General features: G+C 58.2%; 1 protein-coding gene across 5 annotated transcripts in view; it reads right to left on the minus strand.

The window, feature by feature from the left end:
• Positions 1-774: 774 nt before the first annotated feature.
• Positions 775-18,351, minus strand: part of LOC100470191 (ATP-binding cassette sub-family G member 1) — an 83,841-nt gene continuing 66,264 nt past the window's right edge. The window contains exons 5-13 of one of the 5 annotated variants that reach the window (XM_034655314.1): positions 14,182-14,299; positions 12,399-12,531; positions 10,342-10,392; positions 6,736-6,881; positions 6,332-6,455; positions 5,210-5,324; positions 2,391-2,575; positions 2,149-2,250; positions 775-1,071 (exon numbers count right to left, since the gene is read on the minus strand). In XM_034655314.1, the coding sequence (XP_034511205.1) occupies positions 841-1,071; positions 2,149-2,250; positions 2,391-2,575; positions 5,210-5,324; positions 6,332-6,455; positions 6,736-6,881; positions 10,342-10,392; positions 12,399-12,531; positions 14,182-14,299 (1,205 nt within the window). In that variant the 3' untranslated portion in view covers positions 775-840. The remainder of the gene's footprint in view (positions 1,072-2,148; positions 2,251-2,390; positions 2,576-5,209; positions 5,325-6,331; positions 6,456-6,735; positions 6,882-10,341; positions 10,393-12,398; positions 12,532-14,181; positions 14,300-18,351) is intronic. The other 4 variants (XM_034655352.1, XM_034655324.1, XM_034655332.1 and 1 more) reach the window with 4 other exon arrangements.

The following is an 18,351-nucleotide window of genomic DNA, read 5'->3' on the forward strand; positions in this document are numbered from 1 at the left end:
CCTCCCTTACCCTTCGGCTTCTTCATTCTGTAAATGCCCTTGAGTTAAAAGCGAAGCTTCTTGCCAGGGTGAGGGAGGGGTTCTGTCACTGGGGGGGCACCCAAGCCCGGCCTCTGTTCCAGACCCCTGGGTGCATGAGGCAGGGCGTGCCTCCTCTGACCAAACGGAGACTCCCTGAGGCCACAGGCTCTAGACACGCCTCCCGCCACCTGTCCCCAGCCAGCTGCACCAGAACCGCATTCGGCAGACAAGTTTCGGAGCGGCTCCTTGCGGGCAGCACCGGCAAACCGGGGCCTGCCGTCTGAGCCCTTGGGGATCCGTCAGGCCCCCAATCCTGGTTACCTGCAGGAAAGAATCAGCAGCCTGTTCCACAAACTCCAGCAAGAGACTCGCTCGCTTGGTTTGGTTTCTTTCCCAGCTGCGGCTTTAGAAGCGGCGGCTGTCTGGAGGGGTCCCAGGGTCGGTCAGCCCCCAGGTCTGGTTTCAGAGCCGCACCAGGCGAAGGCGAGCGGTCTCCCTGCGCCGGGCTGGGTGGCCAAGGGGAGCGGCAGGAGCCCCGGGAGAGGAGAGCAGACCCCTCTGGGGGCAAGCAAGCCACAAATGTAACTGTGGACAGACCACCGTGGTGCGTGGAGCCCCGCAGGGAGGGCCACAGAGGGGCCACCATCCAGGGTTGGTTCCCTCACTGAAGACGTTGCCCAGGGGGCTGCACCACGCAGAANAATTCCTTTGGCTTAAACGTGGCATGTATTTTCTTCTCTAAGAGAAAATACGATAGTCCCTGTCAACAAAAAAAGTGATATTTCGAAAAACCAAGATGTTCTGTGTCACAATACTCGTCTATCGGGCGAGCCATGACCTCGGTCCCCCATTGGTGGGTGGGTATAGGGTCAGGCACTCACACGTGAGAACGGTGGGCATGAGGGCCGCAAACATGAGGAACAGCATGGAGAAGAAGAGGAAGCCGGAGTTACTCAGGACCTTCTTGGCTTCGTTCCCAATCCCCAGGTACAGCAGGCCGATGAGGAGCCCGATTCCAATGTGAGACGTGATTCGCAGGTGCGTCAGGACCTGGGGGAAGATGCAGCTCTCGCTGATGGGCATGGGGGTCGGGCAAAGACTGCGAGGCCAAGGCCTTCGGAGGCATCAGGCCCCGATTTCTCCTCCAGAAAAACAAGCCCCAACCCCCCCCCACACACACACAGACACACACACACACAGAGGCACACAGAGACACACACAGACACACAGACACACACACACAGAGTCATACAGACACACACAGACACAGAGTCATACAGACAGACACACACACACAGAAACACACACACACACACATACACACACAGACACACAGTTTACTGTCACACAGAGACACACACAGAGACCCACACAGGCAGTAGGCCACACATACACACAGACACACAGCAGCTTGCTGCTGTTAAAACAGAAGCACTTGCTGTCCTCTGTTAAATCACCTTCACGAATGGCGCGAAGGGCAGTCTGCCTTCAGAGGAGGGGACAGTGCTGGGAGGGGCAGAGAATGGATACAGCTGAGGCCCCTCCCCGGAGTGCTCTAGCCTGGGCAGCGACAAGGCCCCCAGCGGTCAAAGCAGTCCCAGAGGCCCCACTGGGCACTCAGCTCTCCTCAGCAGGGAGCCTGCCAGATTGTCCACTGTGATGGGTGGACAGAATCATGGCTCCCAGGCTCTCACCACCTCCTGCCCAACCGGGCTCTGTGCACCTGCCGGTGCCCTGTGCCCCAGGGCCTCCTTCAGAGACGGGCACACTCCCACTTGGGCTTGGCCAGAGGAATGCGAGCACAAGAGAGGATCTGCCACCTCCAGTGGGAACTTTTACAGGCTGCCCTCATCGTGTTCCAGAAAAGGAGCCATGTCTCCATTCTGGGTCCCAGGATGAGACATGTAGGGTGGGGCCACCAGCCACAGCCACCAACACATGACCGCAGCGCAACCTGCGTATTTCCTGTCTAGCCACTGGGGAGTGTTTGTCACGGCAGCATCGCGGAGGGAAAGCTGACCCATGCAAATGCAGGGAAAACAGCCTGAGAGCTCAGTCAGGATGAACTAACAGGGAAGTGACCCCGCAGCCCCCTCTGCCCTCAGAGACGTTGGCCAACAGCCTTACCGAATCCCTCATGATACTGAGGAAGGTCCGCTTGAAGAGGATGCAGAACTGGGTGAGGCAGCTGGCCGAGAAGCTGTGGCATCCCTCCATGGAGGTGGAATCCTGCGGGCACACACAGGACCGGGGGGACGTGAGCCGCCAGCCCCGGACGCAGCTCCCCTTGGCTGAGGAAGAGCCCCCATGCGGCAGGGTGCAAGGCGCAGCATGCAGCCGTCCCGCGGGGGGCCGGAGCTTTGCATTACCTTTCTCCACCCCTTCAATCGTTTTGCCTGCTTTACCTCTTCAGAGGGCCGGTGCCAAAGAAAAGGGTTCACCTCGGCATCCCCCCCAGGCTCTCTCCTGTGGTCAGAGTCACACATGCCCTCCCGGACGGCTCTCACCAGGCGGCCGTTCTGATCGCCGTATTCGCCGGATGCGACCTCCATGACTGTGGGAGACACAGACGGGTCAACTCCAGGCCCCCCTGGGGAGGAGCCCCCGTCGCTAACATGAGCCCAGGCCTTGTTCATTTTGCAACGATACAGCCATGAGCCTCGCAGGAGTACTTTTAATGGATTATATGGATGCTGCATGATATGATAAGCTCATTCTGCAACCAATATTTCGTCAGCTCTAAAATCCCCAGCAAGGCCATGTATCATGTCAGGATCCTAGAAATGCAAATTCAGATGGTGATGCCAGGGAGCCTGGGGGGTAACCAGCTTGTGCGTCTATTAACTTATTCACCCAGTGATGGTTCCTGAATGCCTGCCTCGGGCATTCAAGCCCCAGGATTGGAGGCAAGGGATGAGCAGGACGGGGCTTGCGTGTCCCTCTGGGCTCCACAGGGAGCGGGAGCGATGGGCGCAGAGACAGAGCTTCAGCACCATGGAGAGGGGCCCAGAGCCACAGGCCAGCTTGGGACTGTCGGCCCCACCTCCTGATCCCCAGGGAGCGTGTCCTCCAGACCCCGTCTCTGGATCCCACGGCCTCTCTGCGGCCCCTGGTTCCACACCCCACACGACTGCCGCTCCTTCCCACCACGACCTGCAATCTCCCATGCCTCCTTCCCACGGCCCCTCCCCTCACTAACATCCTTGCTGAAACCCAAAGTCACCGGCCTCGATTTTTTTGGCCCTGCCCTCAGGCCACAGCAGCTATCTGCTTTCCCCCAGCCCTCCTAGAGCCTGTCATAAACCAGGACATGCTGCCACAAGAGAACATCGTCATCGGTGATGCCACCTGAGCCCAGCGTGGCCGGCTCACCTGCTCACTCACACCCCATGCTCCACCATGCTCCACATGGCCACTCTCCCCTCCCCTCCCACCCTCTCTCCGGTGACGCAGAGGGAAGAGAAGCTGCCAGAAGGGAATACTCTCACTTTCCTGAGACCTTCCCACAGTCCCATGTGCCCGGTTTCCTACCCCCTAGGTTTTCTCCTCTTTGCAAGCTCTGGACTTCCACACTCTGCCCCTGCTCAGTGGCCCCTGCCCCCACCTGCTTTCTCTCTCTGGGGAACAAGTGTATGATGACCACTGGCTCCATCCACTGCCTTCACAACACACCGAAGCCTTTCTTTAGGTGAGACTTCCCTCTCCCTCGGCCCCTTCCTGTCCACTATGTGCCCCCTCTCTGTCATGACCCACATCTCAGAAGATAGAGCCTGGCCTGGGAACCGTGTTCTCATGGAACACAATTTGGGGGATGATGATGTAGAGATATGGAATCCCAGCAGTGCTGTGGCCAGCTGCTTGGGGGAGAAACATCTGGATGAGAAAGGCTGATGGCTGGGACAGAGAAGGCATGCATTAGATTGAGAGGGTCCCCCCCATTCATGTCCACCTGGAACCTCAGAATGTGGCTGTATTTGGAAAATGCTCTTTGCAGATATAATTAGTTATGGATCTTGAGATGAAATCATCCTGGATTTCGGGTGGGCCCTGAGTCCCATGACTGGTGTCCTTGCAAGAGGAGGAGAGGACATCCAGAGACACCGAGAAAAAAAAGCCATGCAAGGACAAGGGCAGAGACTGGAGAGGCCCAGCCACCAGCCCAGGAATGCTGGAGCCTCCAGGAGATGGAATGGCAGGAAGGACCCTCTCCTGGAGCACTCTGAGGCAACACGGCCCTGCCCACACCTTGTCTTCCAGCCCCAGCACTGCGAGAGGATGAATTTCTGCTGTTTTAGGCCAACCAGCCTATGGGGCTTCCTTGCAGCAGCCATGGGCAGGCAGAATATGCTGGCCAAGACTCGACCCCAGCACAGGGGCTGAGGTGGGGGAACACGACTGGGTGGGGGGTGTCAAGCACTTGGCAGTCTAGTAAATATGAAGCTTGAGAGAAAGAGAAGGCAAGAGGGATGCCAGGCTCCCTGGCTTGCAGAGCTGGATGGAGGAGGAGAATTGGTTTTGGAGACACGGCCTGGAGAGGCTGTGTGGCTTGCTGACAGGTGTGTGGGGTATGGTGTGGAGGAGACGTGCTGGGCCCAGAGCCCCAGCAGGTGGGGAGAAAGTGATGGCCACAGCAGCGGCATCAACGTCCTGGAGGGCATGGCCAGGGGAGGTGCCTGGGAGCAACTCCAGCATGCAGGTGTGGGCTCCTGCCTCTCAAGGGCCGAGACATGGCGCACTGGGCTGCCAACCCTGGGACCACCAACTCAGGAGACGGAGCTAAGACCATCAACTTGGTCTCTGGACTCTGAGCATCCCCTTTTTTGTTCTGTTTGGTGGAAATTTAAATCCACATTTTAACACATCAGTTCATCAATGTAAAAGGGTCATTTTTTATTTTTAAAGGTTATTTATATTCAGAAATACCTTCCTTTAAATCAGATACCCAATAGGGCAAAGCATTAGGAAACATGGCTCCTAGCCACAGCATCCTTGTTCTAGTTCCCAGATATCTTCTCTGGAAGAAAGAAAACTCTTATCTGTTCTTAGAAGTGCCACCACAGGATGGGAGTTGAGCCATATGTGGATTTAAGGAATTCCAGATTTGGGGGCTTCAGGTAAATGCAGAAACCCACTGAGAGTGGAAAACAGCCCCTTTCTTTCCCCTCCAGCGGGTCAAGGCTCTACTTACCAAAGTCAGCTGGGTTGTGATAGGTTGGGCAGTTCAGACCTAAATCCCTCAAGTATGGTACGAGATTTGAGACTTTTCCCCGGTACACACATTGTCCTTGACTGAGGACGTAAAGCTGGAAAAAAGTAAGGAGAGGGAGAACATCAACCTCGTCCTCCTTTGTAAAGCAACAGGAGCTGCCAATCCATCGACCCCTCGATCCATCACCCATTCAACCTTCTACCCACCCACCTACCCAATCATCTACACATGCATCCACTACCCACCCATCCACCCACCCACCCATTTACCTATCCATCCATCCACCCTCCCATTTACCTACCCACCCACCCATCCATCCACCCTCCCATTTACCTATCCATACACCCATCCATCCACCACCCATTCAACCTTCCATCCAACCATCCATCTTTCCATCCACCCACCCACTCATCCATCCATCCATCCACTACCCATTCAACCTTTTATCCATCCACCCACCCACCCATTTACCTATCCATCCATCCATCCATTACCCATTCAACCCTCCATCCATCCATCTTTCCATCCATTCACCCACCCACCTACCCAACCACCCATCCATCAATCAATTTCTCTCTCTTTCAGGAGAGTTTTATATTACCTCCCTAAAATGCTGAAGTTTAAAGGGAACTTTAAGTCAGGGAAGATATCATATGGACATGTATTACTTTATTATATTGCTTTTCTTTCCCCTCACACCAACCACCTGCTAGGAAAAATCTTGAAGCTGTACACATTTCATCCCTGGGCCTTTTTTTTTTCTTACAATATCAAAACCTACAATTTATAAAAGAAATGATGTTGTACACATATGATAACCTGCCATTCAATTCTGTAAAACAAGCGTTCTCCATTGTTACAGGGGTGAGGGTGGAAAAGCTTTAGCAATGTCAGACCCCTCGGCTGGATATCAGCTCCAGAGGGAGAATACCGGCCAGCTCCTTCTACCCTCTCCCGCCCTGCGACCTCAGCTGCTTATGACTCCAGAGTCTTATGAAACGTAACACTTAAGGCCACTCAAAAATGAAGACACCCCCAGGAACTGCCAGGAAACTGTGAGTCCCTGGGATTTGGTGTCACCTGGGCTATCACCACATGTACCTGGTCGAAGAGTTCAAAGAGCTTGGCGCTGGGCTGGTGGATGGTACAGATGATGGACCGCCCTCCTTGCGCCAGCCCTTTCATCAGGGAGACCACCTGGAAGCAGGAGGCGCTGTCCAGGCCACTGTAAGGCAAGGGGCACTGTGAAATGCCTGTGGGACCCCCCAAACCATACTCCGCATTCATAGCACAGTGGGGAGCTCCATCCTGCAAACCTGAGCCCCTCATATCTTCTAGAGTCAGACAGGGAGGGGGGGAGTCAGGTCTCTGCTTGGGACCCCAGGATAGGAGAAAAAGATGGGCAGGCAGAGCACATGCTTCCCCCTTCTGAGGTGACTCTAGGGGCTCCTGCAAAAACTGCTGGTAGAGAGGGCAGGGCTCTTCCCTCCGCTGTTCTTGATTACCTGGTGGGCTCATCGAAGAACATGACGGGAGGATTGTTCACCAGCTCCAGGGCAATGGCCAGGCGCTTCCGCTGGCCGCCAGAGAGGCTTCCAGTCCGTGTGTTGGCACAAGACAACAAGCCCAGAGCTGTCAGGATCTCCTTGACCTGGGGGAGCAGCAGAGCCAGAGCTGCCATCAGGGACTGCCTGCCACGCCTCCTCACCTCCAGGCCCATCTGGAAATGCCTGGGCCTCCCCCAACCCCCTCGTGGACACACGGATGGGGCTGCATATCAGGGCCCATCCCAGGCTGCCCGTTGCCAAGGGGGCAGGTGCCTTTCCAAGTCTGAGGTCCTGGTTTGGGCCCAGGAGGCTGGGGAGCAGTGCTGGAGCCAGGCCCGTTGGGCCCATTCTGCCTCCTGCTGGTGACCTGGCAGGCTCCCACGCTTGTAAGCCTTGCTCAGGCCCGGGAAGGTGCTCCATCACCAAGTGCAGAACGGGGGGATCGGCACACACACAGCCAGCGGCTGATCAAGTGTCTGAGCAGCACAAAGGGGAGGGCCATCGTGACGGCGACATGGGAGAGCAATGACAGCATGCGGCGTAAAGCTTGGCACAGAGGAGGTCTTGTATTCACCAGCAGCTATCAACGGCACTCTGAGCAGGGCCCACGGCTCCCGCAGACCCACGCCATGCTGGCCAGGCCTCTCAGGAAGAAGGAAAGCCTCCCGTTGGCAGTCATCATGGAGAACCAGGGCTCTGATGGGGCAGTAAGGCCAGGAAATGGCTTGACGCAGTCACTCCTTCCACGGGGGCCCTGCCCATGTCCCTCTCCAGGAAGCAGGCCGGGCACCGGGATATAAACAGTCCACTGTGACTAGGCCTCCATGTCCACTCCAGATCACTGATCCAGTATTGACTCGGGGAACAGGAGTCAGCAGACTTGAGTGCGGTGTTCAGGTGTCTTCCTGGAAGCAGGCCCTGGGACGGTGGGGGTCTGTGGTCACCTACCCCTCCTCCACCCCAGGCTCACCTCCCAGGGCCAGCCCTCCTGGAGTTTCCATGAGAATGCACCAGGCCACCATCCCGGCTCCTGGTGGCGGACCCCAGTCTAGTGGCTTCTGCAGGGAGATGAGGTCATCCAGAAGGTGAAGGAACTCACAGAAAAGAAAGTTTCCACTCCAGCTCTTGAGTTACTGACAAAATGCAGCCTGGGTGACAGGCTGAGCCAGGGCACTACTGTCCCAGAGGTCAGGAGGCAGTCGGGTCAGGCGGACCTGGGTCCGAATCCCACGAGGCTTTTTCCTTGCTGATCTGTAAACCCAACCCGCTGCCCTTCTCGAATACACTGCATTTGAGGGATCACAATCAGGAAAGAAGGTCAGCGAGGTTGTCCAGGAAGGGCCATGAGGCAGGGCAGGTGGGGAGGGTTCTCTGGCATGGCTTTCTTCCCCTGCAGCCAGCATCTGTTGGCTTTCCCAGGGCCACCAAGCTTCTACGGCCTTCTGCCGAACTTGCCGAACGAAGTCACTCCGGTCACTCCAGGCTCACCTTTGGGGCCCCCCACGGCATGGCACATGCCATTCCCTTCCACCATCTGTCCTCACAGAGCTCCCTCCCTGTGGCCGGGTGTGCCCCGCCCCTCGTGCCCTCGGCTGCCATGGACAGGCTGGAGGTGGAGGCAAATGTCGATGCCGGCCCTTCCCCTGTCCCGTCCAGCCTGTTTCCCCAGCGCCCTCTCGAGAGGGATTCTCTGCAGGTTGGTTTTGCAGTAGAACTAGTCAGAAAGAACTTGTCCCAGCCCTGGGAGATCTCGCCCCAAACAAGCCCCTTGCTGGGAACCCTCGAGGGCTGAGGCTGCTTTTCTGGGAACCAAGGAAGGCTGTGGATGACACATTCCATTACCTACTAGAACATTCCATTCTATTGTTTCCACAAAACACAAACAACTGCAGCCTAGGTTCGAGGGAAATGAGTCAGGGCAGGCACTGGGCTGCTCTTTCATCCTTGAAATAACCACACAGTCCTGCGGATGCTCTCTTGGGAGAGGCAGCCCCTACACTTGGCCGGACTGGAATGGGCGCTTCCGGTGAGACGCGTGTGTGGGACCCGAGAGCAGCTCCAGACCCCACAGGGATGGCTCGGCGCCTTGCTCAATCCAGCAGCAGACGAATCTGGACAGGGGCAAGGCTCCCGCTCCCACAGGAGGACTCAGTCACACAGTCGGCAGAGAAGACCCTTGCCGACACCATGTCTTTGCTCTTGTAAACCCAGCTGAGAGCAGCATGCGGGTGTCCTCATGTCCGCGTCTCAGGCCAGCATATGGAGGACGTGCACGTGGGTCTGGCCCACCGGAGACACCTCCTTGCCCTACCAAGAAGGCAGTCTCGCCCATCCCTTCCGCTAGAGCGGGTAGAATGGGCTCCCGTGGCCCTCCCCCAAGACCCTGACCAGCCACCCGATGGCGTGGTCCCCACACCTGCCACGTCTCTGTTCTGGGTTCCAGTAATCCATTTCATCCCTTTGGACCTCAGAATGAAAGCTCCCCAGGCAGCACCCCAACGGCACAGGGGTCGTGCGCCCTCTCCCGCCTGCACAGGGCAGCTGACCCCCAACTCCTGGGCTGATCCTGAGGTTTCTGGAAGGTGGCAGCCGGGTTGGGGGGCCGCAGGAGAGAGGGGATGCCCCAGCGATGCCCGGCATTGTCCTCATGACACGTGTACGTCATATTAACTATTATGCGCTGCAGGAAAGGGAACGGATGCAGTAAATAGAATCGCTATTAATAGTTCTTGACATCGTTCTGATTTACAGCAAACGTGAGGGGCAAGTTGCAGCAGGGTGCTAGCCTACAGACCCTCCTCGTTCCATGGCTGGACCCTCATCTTCCAAGGCTTTAGAAGACAAGATGGTATCACGCATGAATGGGATTTCACCCAACTCCACTCTTGCATGGAAATCCCACTAGCGCCAGGCTGGCTGGGGAGCAGAGGAGGGAAGCTGAGGTTCCCCCACGTGATGTGTACGCATAAGTGGGGCCCCCCAGCTGCATGGGGCTGCGTGGGGTTGTGTGGGGCTTCCCGGCTCCCAGGGGCTGCTTCCTGGCACCCTCCCTGGGCCCCTGGCTTTGGGGGAGCTGTGGAGGGGGGATGAAGAGGATTAGAAGGTCTCCAGCATCCCAGAAACTTGTTTTTGATATATATTTTTAAAGGCTGCTTAATAATGTGTAAGAACCAAACTTCTTCTGTGAGTGCACGTGGGTGGAGGCTGGTTATTTTTAGGGGAATGACTAACCATCTTCAATGTTAGCGTTTCAGAAAAGAACAATGGGGTGTAAAGCATACTGAGCACTAAAGGGGCAGAGCGCCTGGTCGAATGTCGAGGCCGGCGTGCTCGGGCCACTAAGCTTTCCTGCCGCGTCCTTGCTGGCTGGTGGCTGCGCCAAGATCTGAAAGTCTGGGCCCCCAGCTGCCAGGCCAGGGCGCACACCGAGATGTCACCATCTCCCGCACAGAAGACTGGGTGACAAACAGCAAACAAAACCAGTGCCCCAAAGTCCCTCCCCATGCATTTGCCAAACGAATTTCGTGCACTTTCGGGACTGCCTGCGGCTCGGCGCACACTCACCATCTCCCTCCGGCCTTCGTCCTTCTCCTGGAGCTTCAGGTGGGCGGACACCTGCGGGGGTGCAAATCAGAATGGATGGTGGTCAGCAGGGCAGACCTCACTCTGACGTGACAGAGGACACCCGCAGAGGTCTGGGCTTCCCACCCTCCTCGGCTGAACAAGGGAGGCCCCAGGAGACCAGTCAGTGTCTGGGATGCTGCCTGTCATCTCGACAGCTTCTCTGCTACACCCAGAGGGAAGGCAGGTGCAGGCAACGGACCGACCGGGAGACTCCAGGCGTCAGTGAAGACCACTGCTGTGGATGTGGGAAGCCACGGGCCACCTGTTAGAGCACCGACGGACCACAGTGCTCCGTAGTGCAGTGTTTACACCACAGAAATTGGTCGGAGCTAAATATAAGGACTCCAGTTTTGTTGTTGTTTTGTTTTGCTTGAGCTCCTGTTCGCTGGCACGGCACCGGGCCCCTGGCACTGCTCGGTAAGACCGCGAGCAGCCATCAGCATCCAGTAACAGCCCCGGTTCCGCTCTGCCCCCTTCTGGGGGTGGCCTTGGGGGACAAGGACAAGGGGGACAAGGACAAGGGGGACTGCTCCATTTCCTCCTGGGCGCACTTTCCAGCTGGTGAGCTGGGGAAGAGGCCAAGCCTGGGTGGCTCGCAGGGCCAGCCACCTGCCAGGCAATACCCAGGGTCACTTTGTGGTCTGCCCGGTGGTCGTGAGGGTCAGAAGCAGCACGTGGAAATGCACAGCCGTTCTGACCCGTGGCTGGGATTGGGTCCCTACGTCTGTGGCAGGACATTCAAAAGCAAAAGGCAGGATTCCCTCAAGTGAACGGTGATTTTCAAAGGCATCATAAACCTCTCAAGATCAAAACCTAATTTCATTCTGAAAATGAATTTCACAGCAGAGCCTGGTGACAGGTTGGGGACAGGCGCCAATCTTGTCTGGATAAGAAATCAGTGATTGCGCTGGAAGTCAAAGGGAAGATTCTTGGTCAAGTAACCAGGTGTTTAGTCAATAGCTGGTTGAGACGCTAAACTCTGGTCAGCGGAGAGAAGGCGATGTAGCAATTCAGGAATCAGCAAAGCTCGGATTTCCCAAATGTGCTGTTCTATTTGAACTCCTCCTGAGCTCCCGGTGCCCCGGTCAGAACGGCCATGCAGAGGCTGGATAAACTCTTAGGGGCCCCGAGCACGTGTCTGCTGGCGAGGCCCAGCCCCGTGGAGAGTTCTCCCCCTTCCAGAACACTTGGCCCCCGGGGACATGAATGAGGAGACCCCGCAGAGCAGGGTACGGGGCAGCCTGCGTACCCAACATCTTGCCCACTGCCCTTTGCGGAGGTAGAATTCCCTGGAGTGCCCTTCAGAGGAAATGCCAGGCAGCCACTCTCCAACCCCACAGAGAGGAAGCTTTGCCCCACCAAGTCAGAAGCACAGGGCAAGACCTCTCTTGGCAGGGAAACCAAGGCTAATGCCCGTTGATTGACCAGGGCGCGAGGCAGAGCAGCTAAGAATGGGGAGGGACCTGGAGGCTGGGCTCGGCCTTTTGCAGCAGGCAAGGGGAAGGCTCACTGCCACCGTCCTGGTGACCGTGGGCCACTGCGCGCACAGGGCTGGGAGGCAGTGGTGTGCAGCAGAGGCTGGCTTCAATCCCCCCGACCCTGGCCAGCAGGGGGGCCGAGGACCAGACACTCAGGGCCCGACCCCAGGTGCCAGGTTGGGGAACTCGGGCCAAGAGCTACAAATAAGGACAGCTGATGGCCCACGGGCGGTAGGACTGTGGACACCTCCAAGTGCTCACCCACGAAGGTGGGTCCATAACCTCCTCACACATGTGGACACGTGGCCATGATTCTGCCGCCCAGAGTCTACGAGAACCCGGGGTGTTGGGAGTTTGTGCTCAATGGAGCTGTCCAAAGAGCAGGCCTGGTGTCGGAGCCCCACCTGACAGCGCGCAGGTGACCCACAAGCCCCGGCCCCACACTGGGCCCTGCTGTGTCTCACGGGGGAGAAGGGAGGCGGGCCGGCTGGGCGCAGGCCGGGCGGGGTGGGGGCTCACCATCATGGCCTCCTGCACCGTGAGGTGCGGCAGCAGCATGTCGTCCTGCATGATGTAACAGGACACCTTCCGGAAGCAGCGCAGGTCCCGGGGCAGCCCGTTGATGAGGACGGCCCCCTTCATTCCCGTCTCCCTGCAAAGCCCACACAGCACACCGTCAGCTCCTCCCGCAGGGCCTCGGGGAGGGGAGTGGCCCCTTCCCCACAGCTTCCCAGCTGGAGTGTTTATCGCAGGGACGCCAAGGGGCAGGAAGGGCTGGGGGCCCAGAAGAGCACCGGGACCCGCAGGAAGGAGCTGCGCGGAGAACGTGCCCAGGACGGAAGGGGAAGCTGTACCAAACCCGCACGTAACAGGTGCTAATGCGCAGGGGTACGCGTGCGTGCTCCCACCTGCGGCCCCAGGTCGGACGGACACCCTGGCTGCGCTGGGCTTTGTGAGACTGGCTTCCGAATGATCTCGTGAGTAGCCAAGGCTACACCAAGAGCCCCCAAAGGCCGGGACTCTGACGCCAAGGAGGTGGCCATCCGTCAGAACCAGCTCCTGAGGGCGCGGAAGGAGCAGGGCCCCGGTGCACAGGTGGCTCAGAGGAGGGGGCTGGGCCCTGCTCCTTCTCCACAGGGGAAGCTGTCCCCTCACTTGACAGGTCAGGGCACGGCGTACGCACCCCAGAGACGCCAGCCCCCCTCTCTCCCTCCCCCTCCCAGACCCACTGTGCGTCTGCGCTGCCCCACACTCTCTGGGTGCGTCATCTCAGCCCCGGGGGGGAGCCACAGGCATCCCCCTTAGGGCCTGCCTCCTGGATGTCCCAGAGCACAGAAACACCAAGGGGCTGTGGACACCAGTGAAATCACATCTGGTTTCCAGCTTCATCCCGGCCAGTACTGTGACCTTGGGCTCTTTCCTCCCGGCCGCTCTGGGAGCCAGGCTCGGGGCCCAGGCACCTCCAGGCAGCGGTCGGCAGCCCCAGGCTGCCCGAGCACCCCCAGGCCAGGCAGCGGCTGTGGGTGTGGATGTGCTGAAAGTGGGCACCCCCACCCCTGCCATGCGTCCCCATGACGCTGGGCATTGGCCTCAACCTTTCGATGTGAATGCAACAGGCAGAAACTTGTCATAGGAGAGGTTTTTAAAAACCCTGATTTGTAGTGTTGAACAGTAATTCAGAGGTCCTAAGGAAAGGGGCGATAGTCGCCTTTTTTTCCCCAGGAGACGACATTACTATTAGTATTACCAGTACTCGCTAACGTTGGCAAATGGGAGCCTGAGAGGGGAGGCCAGCCGACGCTAAGAGGGCACCTGAACGCTTGGAAAGATTCAGCTTTCCAGCCGCTCCCCCAGGAAAGACACCGGGCAGGATGTCAGGGGCTAACACAGGCCCAGGCTAGAGCACATGAGCCCCGGGCCCCAGCCTGATGGTTCTCCTGCTGCTCAGCTTATATTTTTTTTTTTAAATCTTTGTTTTCTTTATCTAGGGAGAGAGCAGAGTGCGAGGGGCAGAGGGAGAGAGAGAATCTCAGGTAGACGCCCCACTGAGCCCAGAGCCCGATGCGGGGCTCCATCTCATGACCCTGAGATCATGACCTGAGCCGAAACCAAGAGTCGGTTGCTGAGCCACCCCGGCACCCCAGCCCTCGGCCTCCTAATGCTCGACCCCGCAGGCCTCAGCAGAGTCTGTGCAGAACCTCGACAAGTGACAGGGCAGACCAAGGTGGCCTCGCTTTTCCAGGGGCTGTCCCCAGGCCAACAACGGGGCGAGAACCCCGTTCTCCGCGGCAGGTGAGCTCACCTGTATCCAGCCAGAATGTTCATGAGCGTGGACTTCCCGGCCCCGGATGGCCCCATGATGGCCACCAGCTCCCCGCTGTTGAACTTCCCAGAAATCCCTTTCAGGAGGGTCTTGTAACCTGCAGAAAGCACATCACACTCATTTCCAGCCATGGCGGGGTTCGTGTGGGCTCGACCCCCAGCAGGAGGGACAAACCCACAAGTACACTAACGACACAACCAAGGCTAAAAGCAAGGTTTTGCATGCGTGGCGTAAAATGCCGAGCTCTGAGCAAGAAAGTCACCCTCTGTGTCCTTCCTCCGGCATCTCGCGGCATGTCGGCGTCTCGTGGCTCCCTTAGCAGCCCCCAGCTCGTGTGCGCCCCCTGCAGGGCTCCGAGGCGCTTGCACGTGCGTTATCTGGCCGACGAGGAATCCACCTCATTGCGCCGCGAGGACGCAGGTGCCTCCTAGGACCCCACAGCCGGTGTGAACAGATCTTAACCCAGGGCCACGCCACCCGCCACGCTGCCTCCGCCCCCATGACGGTAAGCAAGTGCCTTTATTCGTTAAATGACTATTTCATTTATTTATAATTTATATTCATATAAATTATTCATGTAAAATGTATTCATAAATCATTATGTTGTAATTGAAATAGTAATAATTAATTAATAATTAAGAGTTTATCATTTTGCAGCCACATCAAATTGCTTTGGAATTTCTGCCAAGTCTCCCCGAGAGCTTCTTCAAAGGAAAACACTTCACGTCGCACACAGAGCCACGTTCATCTTTCTTCCAGGGGACTGTTCGATGTGCTATAAACAAAATAGAAGCAACTGGACCCACAGGTAAAGACTCCTAGTTCAGAAACATTTTCTCAGTTGCTGAGAAACATCCTCAGAGCAGACCCTCCAATGATCACAATCATGCAAAGTATTTGACCCCCCACACCCAACGGTTAAACGGGAGAGTGAAGCCCTCCATGGAGCCCCTTATTCTAGGCTTTCTCCCTGGTCACTGGCCACATGCTCCCTGCACCCCCAAACCTGCACGGGCCTGGGGAGTTCTCACCCAGCTCTCTACTTGTCTCTCACAGATGGGACACCTCCACACTCCGCCTGTCGCCAGGTGCCACCCCGATTTGGACAGGGAGTCCCCGAGGATAGTTTCATCAGGCAGAAAGGAGCGGAAGCAAAAGGCAGGAAGCTTGCGGCCCTGCGAGCTGCCTCATTACGGAGAGCGACAGTCGCCTGGGGAGGGCTGACAGTCGCCGGGGTGGGAAAGGGGCAGAGGAGCAATGCACGCATGCAGTGTGGAGGAGGAGCTCACATGCCTACCCCTGGGACAAAGGTGACTCGGGTCAGCAAACACACACCAGAGCCAAGGGAGACCAGTGCGGGGAGGGGGGGACCCCAAAGCACAGAGTCTGCGTCTGCCCCTTGGTGGACAGACACATGGAAAAGCTGGGGGACAGCAGTGGTTTCTCCTCTGCAAGGTCGAGCTTCTGGCAGGGGCCTTTGTCAGGCACCCCGGGGCCTGGGCCACAGGGACCTGCATGACATCACCGAGGGAGCGCTAATGCCAGGTGAGCGTCTGTTCCTTCATTCCTGGCCTCCTGGCGGTTCAGGTCAGCATCGGGGTTACTCCCGAGCAAACCCTCCCTTAGGCTGTTCTCCTGTGAACCAGGAACCGCCTGAGGGTGCAGGTGAGTCCCTGCGATGACCACGAGATGACCACCGGCCGTTTGGAAGCCAAGGGCAGTCCCCTGGCCTGGGGGCGGCCCCACACCCCAGGGTTCTGAGAGGCCCTTTCCTTCTGGGCAGAGCTCACGGGGGATCCTCTGACAGCACCCTGGGCTGTCCCTTGGTATTGGGGTACACACTGCATACCAGATAATAGCACAACTCACACAGGCTGTGATGCCCAGGGCCAGCTCGCCAGGATGTGCACCAAGGATGTGGGAGCTGTGGGGGCAGCGGGCCCTTTCAAGAGAAAAGGTGGGACCCTCGGGTGTAGCCTGTGGTCTTGCCATTTACAGCCCATGACTGGGATGGTGGGTCTGCCCATGGACCCCCATCTGGCTGCACTGATACACGGCCAGGTCACACGAGGCTCGTGAGGCTTGGGGCTTATGCCTCCAGGAGGGACGCTGGCTCCCAGCACAGCCTAAAAGGACAGGTGGCCGGCGGCGGGCTGGCCGGGAGGGGTCCTCCCGTGTGGGGCCTGCACGGGGTCAGGCAGCCGAGAAGGGGCAAGACCCGGCTCGGGGCTGCGCCTCTCTCATATCAGAAACCTGCTTTTCTTTAGAAACGACAAACACACGTTTGGGATAGAAGAATCATAGAAGCGACAGTGGCGACAACTGGAGAAGTCTGTCCTACTTCGGACCCGCAGTGGTCCACGTGCACACTTGGAGTGGGGACCTCGGTCTGGAGCTGGGGGACTGGGAACCCCCTTAGAGTGGGGTTTGTGGGTGTCCCACATGTGCACAACTCTGTCTTTATGTAACAAAATTGTCCTTGTCTGCAGAGCCTTGCACGTGTCCCTCACAGAAATACGAAGTGGAGGGGAGGCGTCCCAAGCCCCGGCCCTACCTCCCACCCAGGAGCTCCACCCAGCCCCGTTCTGGGCACCGTGGAGGGGCCGCCTGCCTCCTCCTCCGCGCTCCGCAGACACTCGTTGACACGAACGCTGGTCCTGCTGCTTCCGATGGGGGTCGGGATGCGCGGGGGATCCCGGGAACAGAAACCACAGAGGGGCAGGGCCACGCAATGCCCATCAGCCCCCCGCAGGGTGCAGGCAGCCCGTCTCTAACACAGCCAGGCCAAAGCCAGAGCAAAACCCAGACAGGAGGGGAGAGGAGAGGAGAGGAGAGGAGAGGAGAGGGGAGGAGAGGAGAGACAAAGACAGAGAGGACAGTGCCCTGGTCCCTCACCGGCACGGGAACCCTGCTCAGACACTGGTCTTTCCATCTCAGAGGACGCTGGCAAAGCGCTGGCACTGGGACCCAGGTTAGCACACAGTGCTTTAGAGGGACACGGTGTCAGTCACACCTACAAGGTTCAGGGGACACACAGCAGCACAACTTCAGTTGAGTGGGGGGCACACAGACGTCTCCTTTTGTAGAAAGGAGCCATTGAAGGAGAAGCTGGGAGAACAGCTCTGCTCTTGGGCAAGTGCCAGCCCTGGGTGCACAGGCCCAGGGTGAGCCCGGCCCCAACATTGCCCACATCTTCCCGTTCAGGCCTCGCGGCAAGCCGAGCACTAGCTTCCTCTCCGTAGTTTGCAGCTCGGGAAGCTGCCTTCGGTCCGCCACCCATGAACACTGCCCAGACAATGGGAAGACATGACACACCTTTCCTCCCCAAAAGACGAAATCGCCCCTCGCCAAGGATGCCCCCGGCTCATGTTCCGGAAGCTAAGGCCAAAACCCCCTGCGTGGATCCGAAGAGCTCTGAGCGGGTCAAACCCTCCCTTACCCTTCGGCTTCTTCATTCTGTAAATGCCCTTGAGTTAAAAGCGAAGCTTCTTGCCAGGGTGAGGGAGGGGTTCTGTCACTGGGGGGGCACCCAAGCCCGGCCTCTGTTCCAGACCCCTGGGTGCATGAGGCAGGGCGTGCCTCCTCTGACCAAACGGAGACTCCCTGAGGCCACAGGCTCTAGACACGCCTCCCGCCACCTGTCCCCAGCCAGCTGCACCAGAACCGCATTCGGCAGACAAGTTTCGGAGCGGCTCCTTGCGGGCAGCACCGGCAAACCGGGGCCTGCCGTCTGAGCCCTTGGGGATCCGTCAGGCCCCCAATCCTGGTTACCTGCAGGAAAGAATCAGCAGCCTGTTCCGCAAACTCCAGCAAGAGACTCGCTCGCTCGTTTGGTTTCTTTCCCAGCTGCGGCTTTAGAAGCGGCGGCTGTCTGGAGGGGTCCCAGGGTCGGTCAGCCCCCAGGTCTGGTTTCAGAGCCGCACCAGGCGAAGGCGAGCGGTCTCCCTGCGCCGGGCTGGGTGGCCAAGGGGAGCGGCAGGAGCCCCGGGAGAGGAGAGCAGACCCCTCTGGGGGCAAGCAAGCCACAAATGTAACTGTGGACAGACCACCGTGGTGCGTGGAGCCCCGCAGGGAGGGCCACAGAGGGGCCACCATCCAGGGTTGGTTCCCTCACTGAAGACGTTGCCCAGGGGGCTGCACCACGCAGAA

The sequence above is a fragment of the Ailuropoda melanoleuca genome, chromosome 1, assembly GCF_002007445.2.
Source record: "Ailuropoda melanoleuca isolate Jingjing chromosome 1, ASM200744v2, whole genome shotgun sequence".
Classification (NCBI taxonomy): Eukaryota; Metazoa; Chordata; class Mammalia; order Carnivora; family Ursidae; genus Ailuropoda; species Ailuropoda melanoleuca.